Genomic DNA, 15241 nt, shown 5'->3' on the forward strand with positions numbered 1-15241 from the left:
TGAGCTGTGCAGGGTTCCTGGCAGAGTGATTCTCAGGGCAGGGGGACTATAGCAGGGACCTGGGTCCTCACAACTTGCCCCAGGTCCAGGCCACCCCAGTGGGGGCCCCTGCAGAGCCAGGACTGTATGTTTCTTGTTGAAGTTTACGAGAGATCATGTCTTTCTGAAAGAAGGCAAGGGGAGGGTGTTGGGGGCAGAACAGCCTTTGTTCTGCTAAAAATGCCTTCTGTCTTTGGCCCTGCCTCACTGGGAGCATAAACAATGTCAGGACGGGCCCTTCCAGGAAGTGCTCCTCACTGCTGCCCGCTGTCCACTGACTGGCCTGTCTTCCCTTATCTACTGCCTCTTCCTCCTTGCCCAGTGGGCCACCTACCCCTCTGTCCTGCAGCGGGCAAGGCCAAGGGCCAACCCTGGCCTGGCCTGGGCTAGAGGCCCTAAGAATTTTCTCCAAAATTCCTGCCTGGAGATCTTGCCTCCCAAGAGCAGGCTGTGGCTTCATTGCATGGGGGACACACGTGTGGGGGTTTGACAGAAGGGGCAAGCCAGGTGGAAGAGCCTTACCTCTCCCAATAAGGATGCTTGTAGGCAAGTCCTGCCTCTGCCCTGTGCCTCAGTGTCACCAGCTGTCAAGGCAGTCGACACTGTTCCCTGCCCCCCAGTGCTCTGGAAAGAGCTGCATGGCACTGGTGGTCAGGGAGCTCCACAAATTCAGTCTCTTTCCCTCTTTCCTTGTCCTCTGCCAGCACATCTCCAAGCTTCCTCTTTCTTGGTTCTTCCACGAGAATTCCAGAAAGTGAAGACACCTAATGCCACCCCTCCAACCCTGGGATAGACAGCCCACCTGCTACCCAAGTGTCCCCCCTGTCTCTGCAACCTTCCTCTTAGGTGAAGTCCCCAGATCTCGGTCCTGGCTTCTGTATCATCTGCAAAGCCTCAGCTCCCCCTGTGCCGCCGAGGGAGTGGGACTGAAAGAGCCGATGTGGCCAGGCCCTGCGGTGTGCCAGGACTCTGAGCTGAGACCGTCACATGCCTACAGCCTCCCCTGCACTTGGGAGGCAGGCTCTCCATCATCATCCAGTTTCTAGATGAGGAAACCGAGGCACAGAGATGTTGAGTGACTTGCAGAGTATCCCCCCAACATAGTCACATGTAGAGCCAGCTTGTGACATTGGCATCTGGCCCTGGAGTCCAGGATCTGAGACACATCCAGAGTGATGGGGTGTCAGTGCAGGGTCCTCCCAGGGCCTGGCCTGATGGTCATGGGAGCAGCAGGCCAAGGGTGCCTGGGCCTGCGTGAGGCCAAGGGCCCTCGACCTGCCTACTGGAAGGGCTGCTTATCTACGTCAGAAGTGAGGCCTGCTTCTCCCTTGGTCCACACTCTGCACCCCATTATCTGTGTGGTTTCTTTCCCACTCATTTCTGAAGCAGAAACTCCCCGGGGCTAAAATTGATGGTCTCTCTCTAATCCTGCCGCAGTCTTCATGCTTTGCTCTGCTGAGTGTCCTAGGTGACCTGACCTCTCTCCTCTGGTACCTTGACTCTTTCCCTTCGCCCTGACTGTGTGAGGCCAGGCACCAGGTCCTGTCGGCTCTGTGAGTCAGGAGGCCCACGGAACAGATTCCTGCAGAAGCAGGCCTGGCTGGGGACGGGCCCCGAATTCCCATCTTCATCAAGGAGTCTCAGACACCCTTGTTCCCTTGTCCCCCTTAACATGTGGGTGCTTCTAGGAGCAGAGAGGAGAGCCAGCCGACAAGGGGTCTCACTGCAGAATGGCAGGAGAGGAGAAGGGAGGCTGCTCAGAGCTATGAGTACCAGGCCCCAGTGGAGAAGGTGGCCCCGGGAGGGTCAGAGGGTCACCCTCTAACCTGAGAGCTACAGAGATCAAGGTGCCACCAGAGACTCAGGTTAACCCCTCTACCACAAACCCAGCAGCCTGACTGCAGACTGAACCTTCTCCCCAGGGTAGCCCAGCTGCTACGAGGTCCAGTGAGGATCCCAGGGACAGAGGGCAGTGGACCCAAAACAGGGCAGTGTTGCTGTCACTTTCTAAGTTTAGATTTACTTACTCAGCACACATATCCCTCTTCAGTATTTTGCGTGAAATCCTAGCAGGCCGTCGCAAGTGGTACCGTAGCTCCCGAAATTTAAAAATATAGAGAGAAAAATTTCAAAAACATGATTTCCAGAGGAAGAAGTTATTATTTTAGATGCCACTGTTGTTCTGTATTAATCCACAATAATCACGGTGCTAATGCTCCTGTTTTACCTTCAGCCTGCCCTGCACTGTTCTTAGAGTCTGTATTATCAGAAAATCCTCAGAAAAGTCTTCGGTGATCATCACAATGCTTATCCTTATTAAGTAACTTTCCCAGGATCACAGAGCTTGGGTTTGGATCCAGTCTGTGCTCTTAACCACAACGCACTACTTAGAATTTGGGCAACTACTCAGGAAAACTACTACGGACACAGGTCAACTTGTGGCCCAGGGTTTCTTAAACTTAATGGCAAGGAAATTCTCTGAGGTTCTTGTCAAAATGCAGGCTCTGATTCGATGGATCTAAGGCGGGCCGGGCTTGAGAGTCTTCATTTCTAACAGGCTGTGAAGGGATGCTGTCGCTTCCCTCTGGGGACCACGCTTGTTCACAGCGCAGAGCCTGTGTTTAAACCTGTCCTAAACTCAGAGCCTGCATGGGCCAAGCAGGCAAGATAAATAGAGGGAGCCGCTGGTGGAAGAGGGGACACGGAGGATGCACCTGCGCCATCCAATGGCCATCCACTCCTCGGCCCTCATCCAGCAAGAGTTCTAGACCAGCGTGGTCTTGTTTCTATGTGAAATCTCCTATTTCTAAACAGGGGGTAACCAAGCCAACTTTGTAAAACACTACAGTGCAGAATCGAGTGTTCAGAGCAGTTTTATTTATAATAGCCCCAAATCAGAGACAGTCCAAATGTCTATTATCTGATGAGTGGGTAAATGAAACAGCATCGTAGTACAGTGGAACAGGAATGGGCAACAAGTAATGAAGTATTGACGTGTGCTTTAACACAGAGGCACCTTTAAACAGTAAGTGAGAGGAGTCAGAGACACAGGGACAAACATTGTATGTTTCCACTCAGATGAAATATCTAAAATAGGGAAATCCAGGAGATAGGGCTGAGTGTGTGGGGAGAAGGGGGTTGGATAGAGAGTAACCATCAGTGGATTCAGGCCTACTTTGGGGGATTTGACAAAAGTGCTCTAAAATTAGATTGTGGTGAAGGTTGTACAACTCTGTGAATATACTAAAAACCAGCAAATTGTCCACTTTAAATGGGTGAAATGTAGAAAATGTGAATCCCATTTTAATAGAGCCATTTTTAAAAACATGTAGAAGAGAACTGGCTTCTTTAGTATGTAAAGTGCAGTTACAAATCAGCAAACCCCAGCAGGAAAAAAAAACACAGAGAATATGAACAAACAGTTCACAAAGGAAAATTTTTCTGCTTCTTTTTTCTCTTTCTAATTAGTTTCTTCTAGTTATACATAACATTTGGGTTAGTTTTAACATGATTATACAAGTATGGAATATGATTCGATCTAATTTGGTCCCTTATACTTCCCCTCTCCCTCCCCTCTGTTACTTCTCTCTACTATTGATTTTTCTGCTATATATTTGTAGGTTTTTTAAATTAGTGCCTTGTGGATGTGCATAAAGGTGAGATTCACTGTGGTATATTCATACACATCATAGGGAAGTTACATCAGGCTCAATCCCCCGTTATTCCCATTTTTGTCTGACGGTTCTTAAATACATTTAAAAAATCCCTCTTGCTCATAACAAAAGATGTACTAGTCAAGGCAACTCTGAGATTTTCTACCTTTGAGATCAGAAATACCATAGTCCCCCCAGTCTCCCCCTTACCAAGGGAGATACGTTTCAGGGCCTCAGTGGATTCCATGGACAGCACCAGATCCTATAATTTAATGTCTTTTCCATCTTAACTAAGCACTTTTAGGGCACTCTGACCCAAACTTTTGTAATTTGAGTTGTGACAGCAAAACTAGCATGAGTTCCTTTCTTTCTTTCTTTTTTTTCTTCACAGTTCAATGGTCAGAGGATCTGTTCTTACCAAAGATCTTAGCAACCTCAGCCTACTTTTCTTTTCTTATTGAGAACTTCCATCTTTTCATGTAAAGGAAGGACTTTTTGGCTTTTCTTTGACATATCTGAATTGCTGGTATCACTGCTCTTGCACTTTAGGACAGTATTAGGTAAAATAAGGGTTTCTTGAACAGTCACTTTCATATCTAGGCAGTCAGCCAGATAACCAAAATGACTACTAATTGATAAATGGTAGGCAGCATATACAGCATGGATACACTGGACAAAGGAATGATTCATGTCCAAGGTAGGACAGAGGGATATTTCATCATGCCACTCAGAACAATGTGCAATTTAACACTTATTTGTTTCTGGAATTTTCCATTTAATATTGACCATAAGTAACTGAAAGCGAGGAAAGCAAAACTACATTAAAGAGGAGATACTATAATTAAGACTGTTAATGGGATGGGGTGTAGCTCAGTGGTAGAGTAAGCACTCGCTTAGCATGCAGTAGGTGGTAGGTTCAATCCTCAGCACCAGGAAAAAAGAAAAAGAAAAAAGGGAAAAAAAAAAGTAACTCCTGGCCTTCCCTTAGTACTCTACTCCTTGTAGAGCCCCCTTGTCTGTTCTCCACTGTGTGCATGGAGTTGTCTCCCAGGCTTGTGATTCCTGGTGCTCTGGAGGTGACCTTGTAATCTCTGGATTGGGGACCAAAGGTGTCTGCACACACAGACACAGAATATGCAGGCTGAAGCAGAGGCCATGGGACCCTGTGGGGACTTGTGGACCCATGGACCCTAATCCCTTGTGTTTGCTTCTTGTCCTCTAGGCACGCCCCAAAGGCGAGGGTCTGACACCGTACCAGGGCAAAAAGCGCTGCTTTGGCGAGTACAAGTGTCCCAAGTGCAAAAGAAAATGGATGAGCGGAAACTCCTGGGCCAACATGGGACAGGAGTGCATCAAGTGCCACATCAACGTGTACCCGCACAAGCAGGTGAGCCAGCTGCCTGATGGGCGGGGCGGGGCAGGGCGGGGCGGGGCGGGGCGGGGCGGCCCGGGGGTGGGGCATGCTCTGAAGGACAATGGAGGAGACTCTTCCGTTATTGGTCCTCCTTTTGGTACTTGTACAGTGAGGATGAGGCCAGATCGTCCATTCTTCCCTTGTTTCACTAGAAATGGGGTGAAGGGGGAGGGACGGCCGCTTCCCCAGGACAGGAATATGATAAAGGTGCAACTTCAGCAAGATCCTGAGAGCTGAGGACCCAGGTGAATTTTAAAACTAATGAATGGGAGTAATGAATGGGGGTGCTGCCCTGAAACCGTTAGGGGGCCAGCAGGGTGCTGCAGCAGGAGGGTCCCCTCCTCTACTCATCCAGTGCACACGTGTGAATGGGGTGGGAAGGGGTTGAGGGCCCTACTAAGGCAGACCTCAAAGAGATAGCCACTCAGAGGAGGTGTTCTGTACCTGGGGATCAAAAGGAGGGGGAGTTAGGCCTGTCATAAGTGGGGGGATGCATCCTAGGAAGAGCTCTGTAGGAGCAAATGCTTGAGGCTCTAAGGATTTGGGGTGCTCAAAACCTACATCTGGGTGAAGGAGCAAATGGAGAGGAACAGGGTGGGAGCTAAATGGGAAGGTCAAGGGGGCCTGGGGCAGATACGTAAAGGACCCCAAGAACAACAGGACTTTTGACTTCATTTTAAGACGATTAACCCAGGGGGTGTGCAGAGATTGGTCTAGGAAGGGTCCCCCAGGTGGGAGATGGTACTTCTGAGTTGAAATCACCAATATGTTTGGGAACAGTGCCCCACCCCCCAGGCCAGATGGGCCCCGATTTGCATCCCAGTTCTGTCACCGAGGACTTGGGTGTGCTGTGTTTGCTGGACTCCCAGGCACCCTCTAAGACTTTCTATCTGCTCCTTCTCAGACACCCCATGGGGTACGACTTGTTTCCCCATTTCACAGAGGGGTAAACTGAGGCATGGGGGTGTAAGTGACTTACCCAGGATCAGGAGAGAAGCTGGGATTCATGAAGAGGGAACAAGTCTAGGGCTGGAGGACAGCAGGGGACCTGGGAGTAGTGAGGGGAGCAGGGAGAGCAGGCCACCCTGGCTGGCTGGGGATGGGAGATGGGATCAAGCCAGGCCCAGCTTATCACCCACAGCAGGTGAGACCTGGCTCCTAGCATTGGCTCTGTCTCCTCAGTCACTGTCCTGTATCCTGCTGGCCTCTGTCCCTTCCTACCATCCCTGGGCCTGCCCATCACCTCCATCTTGCCTGCACAGCCAAGCACAGCCTGAGTGACCACCCCACCTCCATCTCCATCCACGGGATTGGAGCCTTCAAGGGCCCAGTCTGGAAGGATCTCTCCAGGGCCTGGGGCTCCCCCTGCCCTCTCTCAGTCACTCAGCCAGTGTTTATGGAGCACCTACTGTGTGCGTGGGAAGACTGAGGTCCAGAGAGGAGATGGGCCTTGAGGAGGGCACCCAGCAGCATGGAGGGTCCTGGACCAGTTCTATCTCCCTGGTCTACTCTCCTGGGCCTTTGTGCTTCTCTCTCAGTAAGTCACAAGCCGGGAGGAGGCTCTGGGATAGCATCCCACCTGTCTTTCCAGCAGACGGGGAGCCTTTGGTGAGCTGAGGACAGGGCAGAGCTCCTCCCTCTGCCCCCAGTGGAGGGTTGTGGTGGATTTCTCCCACCCCGCCCCCGCCCTGACCATGCCACAGTCCCTGAGAACCCTGCGCCACCCGCCCCAGCCACATCTGTTTCCTGTCAGGCTCCAGCTGTGGCTGCCCCTGCAGACCCTGCCCCCCCAGGAGAAGAAAACACTAATGGGCCTGCTTCTCGCAGGGGTGGGGCCACTGCGCAGGTCAGTCCCAGCTGCTGCGTGTTTTCCCCTCCCTCGAGGGGAGTCATCCTGACGGCTCCCCCCAGCGCCCACTGGCAAGCAGGCCAGGGCCGGGCAGCCAGGCCAGGGCCCACGCAGGGAAGCAGCACCAGCAGGTCATGGCCAAGGAAGGAGGAGCACAGGTCCGATGAGCTGGGGTCTGGGGCTGGCCAGGGACTCTCCGGTTCCCCTGCCCCCAGCCAGGGAGTGGACTCAGTCACGTGTAAGGTTGGTCTCCCACAGCAAGTTAAGGTTCTACAGGAGAAATCCTCCCTAGTAGCCCTCAGCTGTGGGGGGGCAAGCTGGTGTGCGAAGCTCTAAGTCTAGTGATATCATGTCGTATGGAGACATTGCAGAAGACACCAACGGAGGAGTTTTCCAGCAAAGTCTGCAGGATGAGCTGGACAGGGTCTCTCGGGCTCCAGGGAAGCGCAGCTCTTCCCCTGGTCCTGCTCAGCCTCTGACAGCCCTTGGATGAGACCAGAAGGCAGGTGCTCCACAGGGAGGACGCAGCTGGACAGGTGCTGGTGAATCCCAGGGGTGCCCTGTGCTTGTGAAGGGGCACACCTCCCAGGAGGCAGAGCAGTGTCAAGGGAGGATGCTGCCCTCAGGATAGAGAGCCAGGGACCTAGGACAGTTAGAGGGAGTGCATGAGATCTGGAGTGGGCCCTGGTCATAAGCCAGGCGGGGGGCAGCTAGGGGCCTGGCTGACAGGCGCAGGTATTCTGCGGGCAGAGGGTCTGGCTGCACTTCCTCCATGAAGGCCCTGGATGAGACTGGAATGTCTTAGAGCCTCAGTTTCCTCATCTGTGAGGCTGACGGTCATACACCTCTCACTGGGCAGCCTAACTGAGGTGGCAGCTCTTAGCCAAGTGAAGTATAAGCCGGGGGAACAAGGCAGGGCCAGGCCTGCTCACTGCGTCCTCTTTGGACCCTTCTGTGCCACTGGCTGAGGGAGGCACAGTGGTCAGAGGGCTGTGGGGGAGGAAGAGCACAAAGGGTGGCCAGAACCCAAGCTTTGGGGAAAGATGATCAGACCATCGTCTGGGAACTGAGCAGGGAGCCCGTGTGGCCCACATGTGGCTGAGACCTCTAGAATGAGGGTCCAGGGACCCAGATTTCAGCTCAAGGTCAAGCAGCCATTTTTAGCACAGGCAGGGAACTAGCCAGTGGGCTCAGCTCATGGGGAGCTGCCAGTCCTGGACCCAGTTCTGTCTCCCTGGTCTACTGCGGGAACAGACCTGGCACTTGAGATCCAACACAAAGTCAAACTCCATCCCCTCCACTGGCCAGGACAGCATCCAGAAGGGAAGACAGCCCTCTGAAAGCCCCTGGACTTGTGGCCCAGGCTCCCGCCCTTCCCCCAGGCCTTTCCTTTGTGGCTTAAAGCTTGGAGGCACAAACCAGGAATCCTCTCCACCCACAATCTTCAGCCTTACCTGATAGAACATTCCCACCCTCCCGTTCCCCCAGCTGTTCCCAGTGTCGGCTCAGGTTCAGGACAGTATCGAGCAGGAAAGCCACTGTGCTACTTTTGAGCAGTTCACCGTCTGGCTGAGGGGACAGTTCGCCCCTCAGCTGCCCTCCCTTGACCATCCTGGGTCACATCACTGCATCCAAGGGTCCCTCCCCACCCACTAGCCTGCAGTTCCTGGCCCCTCTCCTTGTTGTGTGGCCCCAGCTGGCCCCGACTAGCTTCCTCTGAGTCCACTCAAGGGACCCTTCTGCAGGGTCTGGGCAGGGGCTACACTGGAGGAAAAGCAACATCTCTGTGAACGAGCCAAGAAGCTGTCTGCTGGGGGTGCTGCTAGGGGCCTCCAGGATGTTTCCAGGGAGACAAGCCTTTGCTGGCTCTTGGGAGCCAGGAGGGGAGGGATCAAGGGAGCAGGGGAGCTCCCAGACTATCAGAATTGTGCTTAACGCTGCCCAGTTTACAAACAGCCGGAGGTCTCCGGGACCCTCCCCAAACCCATGGGTAGTGCTGTGGGCAGCCCACTTTACAGATGAGGAAACTGAGGCTCCCTGCAGTCTTTAAGTCATCTCCCTTCTCTGGGCCTCAGTTTCCCTGTTAGGAAAAGTGCAGATCCACAGTCATGTCATGAACAGGGCTGGCTCTGGGCTGTGGGGTGAGTCCAAGCCCCAGATGCTGCCTTCATACAGCTAAGGCTCACTGAGCTGAGCCAGAAGCTGTGGCTGTGTTCAGATGAATCTCTCCTTGACTCCTAAGGCCACTTGAGCAGGTGTGGGAGTGGCTCATGGCCAAGGAAGACATGCTGGATGCTGGGACTCAGATGTGGGTGGGGTGTCCCTCGATCTGGACATGGTTTCCTCATCTGGAAATGTCTGTGTACCCATGTTGTGCCTTGATCCTGGACTTTTGTGAGCTTCAGGTGGTGGCACTGGTGGGAGATCAAAGTGGCATATATACCCAAGGGTCCAGGTATAAGACACCCCCTGCCCTGCATGCTCCAGCCCCAGCCCAGCCACAGAACCCTGCAGACAGGCAAGAGGCGGGCAGGAAGGTCGTGAGCATCTGGGCTGGACTGCCTGTGTGACTACAGGCGCTCTCTCTCCCCCATCCCTCTTCCTCCCTCCCCCCACCTCCCCCACCCCCATCCCTGTGTGTATCTCTGTATGTGTCTGTCTGTTTCTGTGAATGTGTGTCTCTCTACCTCTTGGTCTGAGCCCCTCCCTGTGTATCTCTGTCTCTGTCTCTGACACTCTATCTGTACCTGTCCGTCCATCTCTCTGCGTCTTTTCCCCTGTCTCTGGGCCTCTCTCTGCATCTGTCTCACTCTCCCTGTGTGTCTCTGTGTTTCTCTGTCTCTGTACCCTTCTGGGGCCCTTTCCTCCCCGTCTCTGCAGAGACCCCTGGAGAAGCCCGATGGCCTGGACGTGTCTGACCAGAGCAAGGAGCACCCACAGCACCTCTGCGAGAAGTGCAAGGTCCTGGGCTACTACTGTCGCCGCGTACAGTGAGCCACCCGCAGCGCCCCCTGCCGGCCACGCTGCCTCCCCTGCGCTGCTCCCAGGGGCTGCATGTCCCCTGGCCAGGGGGCTCTTGGGGTCTTTGTCTTGAGTGTGTTGACAAACAGTGTTACTGACATTGCTGCCCCAACAGGCTGCGGGAGGCAGATGCCCGGGGCTCTTCACAGCCTGGGGGTCTGTGGAGGCCTAGGCCCCACAGAGTCCTTGGTGTTCCCCTGGCTCTTCTCTTCTGAGAGTCCCTTTGGAGTGAGCAGCCTTGTATTGGCCACAAGTGCACTAAATTTACTGTGAATCCCAAAGCCTGCAGGGGACTACATCCCCAAGACCAGCCAGGCCAGCTTCTCTCACCCAGAACCTTTCGATTTGCCCTGTATGAAAAGCCACTTTGGAAAGCCCTATCAGTCAGTCCTAGGTAGCAACCACGGGGGGCAGATGCTTCCTCCGCAGCTGCTGGGGAGTGGGCCTCTGTGCCCTGCCCACACTGAGCCCCAAACTCTGACAGTCTCTGATGTCACTGCATCACAGCCAGGAGCTGCACCCGGGGGACCCAGAGGGCAGAGGCAGGACAAGGAAGGCTCTGAATGATGCTCCAAGGTATGTCCTGGGGCATGTGGGGAAGCACCCCAGGGACCCCCAGCAGCACTGCCCACCAGCTGGGTGCTGTGAGCCCTGTTCCCTGTTCTGCCTCTTTCCTCCCACCCACACCAGGTGCTGCAACCCCACCAGGCTGCCAGATGTAGCACAGAAAATACTCTGACAGGAAGGACACAGACCTGGCATTCTGGAGATGTACCATGTCACCTGGGGCAAGGACTTCTCATCTCCAGCCTCAGTTTCCCCACGAGTTAAGTGAAAGAGTAACACTACAAAGCCTAGAAGTCCCCCAGCTCTGATGTTCCAGAATTAGGCTGGCCCCAGGCTATGCTCCGGAACAGAGAGCTTTTTTTGGAAGGAGTCCTCTGGATGGTGGGCGACACCTCCAGGAGCCCTGTACTCCATACCACTGCCCCTCACTGTGTCGCCTGGGGAGTCACATTCTCCCCTTCTGCCCCCTGCAACTCCGCTTTGACTGTTGTCTCCTCCCTGCAAACCCCCCCATCCTCCTAACCCAGGTCTCCCCAGCCCTCACTGGGGCAACCCTGAGACAAGCCACAGAACCTCTCATTTGGAAAAAGGGGACAATGATTGCCTACCTCCCAAGGGATCAGAGAGGCCTCTTGGCACATCACATGGTCAGGGAGACCACCGTTCTGGCAGGCAGGAGGGTGCCTCCTCTCTCCCCAGTGAGAAGCCCCATTCCTATTGTCCTCTCCCCCCACCCCTGCTAGGGGAGGGAGAGAACTGGCTGCCAGGACTGAGTCGCTTGATTTTGCCCCAACATTTTGCCTCTGTGGGGGAAAAAAAAAAAATCAGACCATGAAATGGGCCTGAAATTCAGTGTTTACCATGGCTTGAGGACACCCATCCGGTGCCCAGTCGCCTTTTGTTTTCAATTGAAAATGTTTTGTGCAACTGAAGAGTTACAGTGAAGTGTTAACCAAGGGTCCAGGGAGCAAGTGGACGAGATGGAGAGTATCTGCAGCCCGCTGGCTGCAGGGAAGATTTTGGGGCCATATCCTCTGAGCACTTAAGATCCGTTTTTGAGCTCCCTCCTTGCTGTGTGTAGGGATGGGGGATGGACTGAGCACCCAACCACCTCTAGGGATTGCCTCTGAGGCTGCCCCAGCCCAGCTGCTGTGTTTGGGTGACCTGGGTGGCCTTGGCCCAAAGCTTTTGTCCCTAAGGAAAAGCTGTTGCTGTCAGTCATCCTACTGGGCCTCCAAAGAGAAACTTTGCCATGGTGGCAGTATGCTAACCTCCATGTGAGGACATGCCAGACATGGGGACCGTTGGCCCAAGGATGCCTGGGGCCTGCCAACTGGGCTGCAAAGGTAGGGAAGCCCACACTCTTAAAAGAACCAGGATTCCAGAGCACAGGAGGCCAGAGCCAGCCAGAGATGGCCTCTCACCCCAAAGTGGCCTTTTTGGTGGCCATTGTCCTAACATCTGTGCAGCAGGGGCTGGGCTATCCCTCCTGGGGTGGCCCTTGGAGGCTCTTCGAGGTCAGCAGGAGACACTGCTGTCTGGGCCAGTGCTGTGAGAATTAAGTGCTCAGTGGACCTGGGAGCCCAGGAGACAAGAAAGTTTTGTGGTTTTAGTATGTTCAAAAGGGACAACTGCTTGCAGTCAGTAGATCTAGCGATCTAGTTGGGAGATAATGGTGTTTACCCCCCATGAAGTATTTGATAGCTCTACTTGTGAATTTGTATTTATTTTGCATTATACTTGACACAGAAATCCTTTTTTTAAAAAACAAAAATACTATGTGTGTATTTTGGGAAAAAAAAAACTCATAGATGTTAAAATTTCTGCACAGTTACCAGTTTTTCTCACAACACTGAATTTGGTAGCTTCTCCCGAAAAATCTTCACAGTGATTTTTGTCTGTATATATTTGAGGGCCTTTTTTTAAAAAAAAGAAAAAAGAAAAAGAAAAGAAAAATATGTTTGCCTGATTTTTTTGAGACAAAAAAAAAGAGAGAGAGAGGCATTTTCAAATTTTCAGAGCTTTCAGGAGGGCAATAGAATATCAAAGAAAGATTTCTGGAAGTATTTTGCAAACCTTCTGGTTGAGCAGCAAGAAAATATTTATGGTGAGAAGTTTTCTTTTTTCTTTTTCCTGTTATGGTTTTGGATTTTTTTTTTTTTTTACTATGCTTTTGTCCTGTAAAAAGTATGCAACTGAACTACATTAAGAAGGAAATATTGTCTACATAGAATATTATATGAAGTTGGTACATAATTCTGATGAGAAAAAAAATCTCTGCAATTCTCTAAGCCATGTTATTGTTATTCTGTCATTGTTTTCCATGGATGAAAATATCAGTATTAAGTAGCCAGCATATTATTCAAATGTTTAGACTTATTAATATGTTCTTGTCCTGTATTTATACTTATGTGTATTTTGGAAAGTATTCCCTTTTTTAAGGGGAGCTATTATTAGATACATATCGAAAAAGGGAACCGTGACCCCTTTGTGCCTCTTCCACTGAGGATAACAAGCACAGCTGTAGTCTCTTCCTACACCTCCTTGCTAGGAGCTTGTCATTACACTTTTATTAATTTCATGGGCAGCACGGGGAATGGACAGGGGAAGAGGGAAGCATTTGATGTCCTAGCCCCTCCAGGGTCTGCCACCCCTTGGCCCGGTCCGCAGTGCCCAAGGAGGGAAGAGGAAAAAGCAAGCAAGAGTCCCCAAGGCCCCTGTCTGGAGCTTTCTCACCTGAGCCGGGTCTCGCCCCATGCTCTTTGAACTTGGAAATGTCATCGGAGCCATTACGCCTGCCCTCCAGCCATCTAATCAACTTGAATCTACTCTAATCCAGCCTCACTACATTCTAGCCCAGTGCAACAACTAACCCTGAATTGTGGGGTGTTCCAGCCTCCAAAGAGGTGGCCGAGCCCCCCCACCCTGGGGCTGGGAGGCTGGTGGCAGCGGGGATCTTTGCTCTCATCGCCAAACTCACTGTTGGACCTCCTCCACCCCCCACCCCAGATGGTGACCCTGTCCGTGTCTGTGTCTGTTCATGTGTGTGTGTGTGTGTGTCCAGCTAAGAAGACAAACAGAACCCGTGGGCCCTGGCTGGAGGGCGCGAGGGTCAGCCCCCGCGCTTCCCCCGGGGCCGCCCGCGGGGTGGCATTCCGTTGTGTGCCTTACTCCTGGAGACTGTACGGCTTGCCTAAGGAAATGTAGCCTTCCGCGCTGTATTAAAAGGATTTTGGAAAGCAAAGAGGCTGGGGGTTTCCTTGTTTACACAGAGCACGGGGAGGAAGCTGGACGACAGAGCCCAGCCTGAGGGACTTGGGGCCGCCCTCGGACTTGTGCTTGCCCTGCCTCCACGCCACTGACCTGCCTCCTCCCAACCCCTCTGCCACCAAGTGGACGCTCTCCAGGGTGAGGCTCTCCCCAAGACAGGCCCCAGACTGGGAGAGATTGTCAGCAGATTAGGTCACACGTTAGCTCAGCCACGGGACTCCCGGGTAACCATATATAGGAGCGAATCTGCCACGGGCATGGCAGCCCTGGGCCCCACTGCGGCTGCTCACACTGGATCCTCTCGTCTGAGATGGGGGTTTGAGCCCCCTGACACTGGGCATCACACCCTGAACCAGTGAAGTGTCCAGGGGAGAGGGAACAGTGAGTTCCTCCAGGAGCAAGGCCAGCACTGGGCAGGACTCTCACAAGTGGGCCCCTGGTAGAGTGTCCCAGACGGGAGCCACAGAGGAGCAGGACCATCAGAAGCCAGGTGTCTGCAAAGCCCTCTCGCCCAGGATCAGTGCTCTTGTCCTTCCCAACCTTGCCACTCACCAGAGTCACCTGTGTGTGTGTGTGTGGGGGTCACCTATGGGGGGACTTTAAACATGCCAATGCTCTGGCCCCATCATAGAGATGCTGAGAAATCTGCCTGGGCTGTCCTCAGGTTCACAAGACCCTCCAGATTAGCACACTGGGCCTCCAAGGCTGAGCCACACTGGATTTGTGGCAGTCCCTCGAAGTTCCATGGGGCTGATGGTGGTGTCATCAAGGAGGCCCATGGGCATGGGGTTCCAGCCCCACTGAGGGGCATCCAGACCCCAGACCAGCTAATTGTGGCAATCTAAGAATAGTGCTACCCTGTGGGGAGAGAGGGGAGAGAACTGGAAATCCCACTTGACATATGAAATTTTCCAAGTTTTAAGTTTTGGCAACTAGTTGACAAAACATTTAAATCCTGTACAGGTGAAAGCAGAGGACTGTGGACAAGCCCAGGCTTCCTGACTGCAGACTATGAAATGGAGCAGAGGAAACAAAATGCAAATCTTTGGGGTCAGGGAACAGGGATGCAGGAGCAGGTGAGACAGGCAGGAACAGGTTCCTGACTCTAGAAACAGGAGCCCTTGTCTGATTTGGGGTGCAGAGGCCACCAAGACTTTCCCTGTTTATTGGCATAAAGAGGATTCCCACCCACTGCCCTCTCTCAGGGCACACAAGGCAGGCAGGGCTGGAGGAGGCCTCAAAGTAGAAGGTGCCAGTCCAGCCAAGTGTGTGAGTGCAGAGGGTGCCCTAGACACCAGAGAGAGGAGGAGAATCCACACCAGGCTCTCTGTCAGCCAGGGGACCCTCCAGAGCCCTAAGAGGGGTACAGCGCCCAGGACACTGAACCTGTCTCTGTCCAAGAGTGCTGAGACCTCTGCAGGGCTCCTG

At 53.1% G+C, this 15241-nt stretch overlaps 1 protein-coding gene across 2 annotated transcripts in view; it reads left to right on the forward strand.

Annotated features, from left to right (window-relative positions):
- Zcchc24 (zinc finger CCHC-type containing 24) overlaps positions 1–13787 on the forward strand; it is a 53519-nt gene extending 39732 nt beyond the window's left edge. The window contains exons 3-5 of one of the 2 annotated variants that reach the window (XR_013434807.1): positions 4915–5079; positions 9836–10552; positions 10667–13787. Coding sequence is in view for 1 of the 2 variants with exons in the window: in XM_013358879.3 (XP_013214333.1) it covers positions 4915–5079; positions 9836–9949 (279 nt within the window). In the remaining variant the exon portion in view is untranslated. Of the gene's footprint in view, positions 1–4914; positions 5080–9835 lie in introns of both variants that reach the window. The other variant, XM_013358879.3, reaches the window with a different exon arrangement.
- The last annotated feature ends 1454 nt before the right edge of the window (positions 13788–15241 follow it).

The sequence above is a fragment of the Ictidomys tridecemlineatus genome, chromosome 1, assembly GCF_052094955.1.
Source record: "Ictidomys tridecemlineatus isolate mIctTri1 chromosome 1, mIctTri1.hap1, whole genome shotgun sequence".
NCBI lineage: Eukaryota > Metazoa > Chordata > Mammalia > Rodentia > Sciuridae > Ictidomys > Ictidomys tridecemlineatus.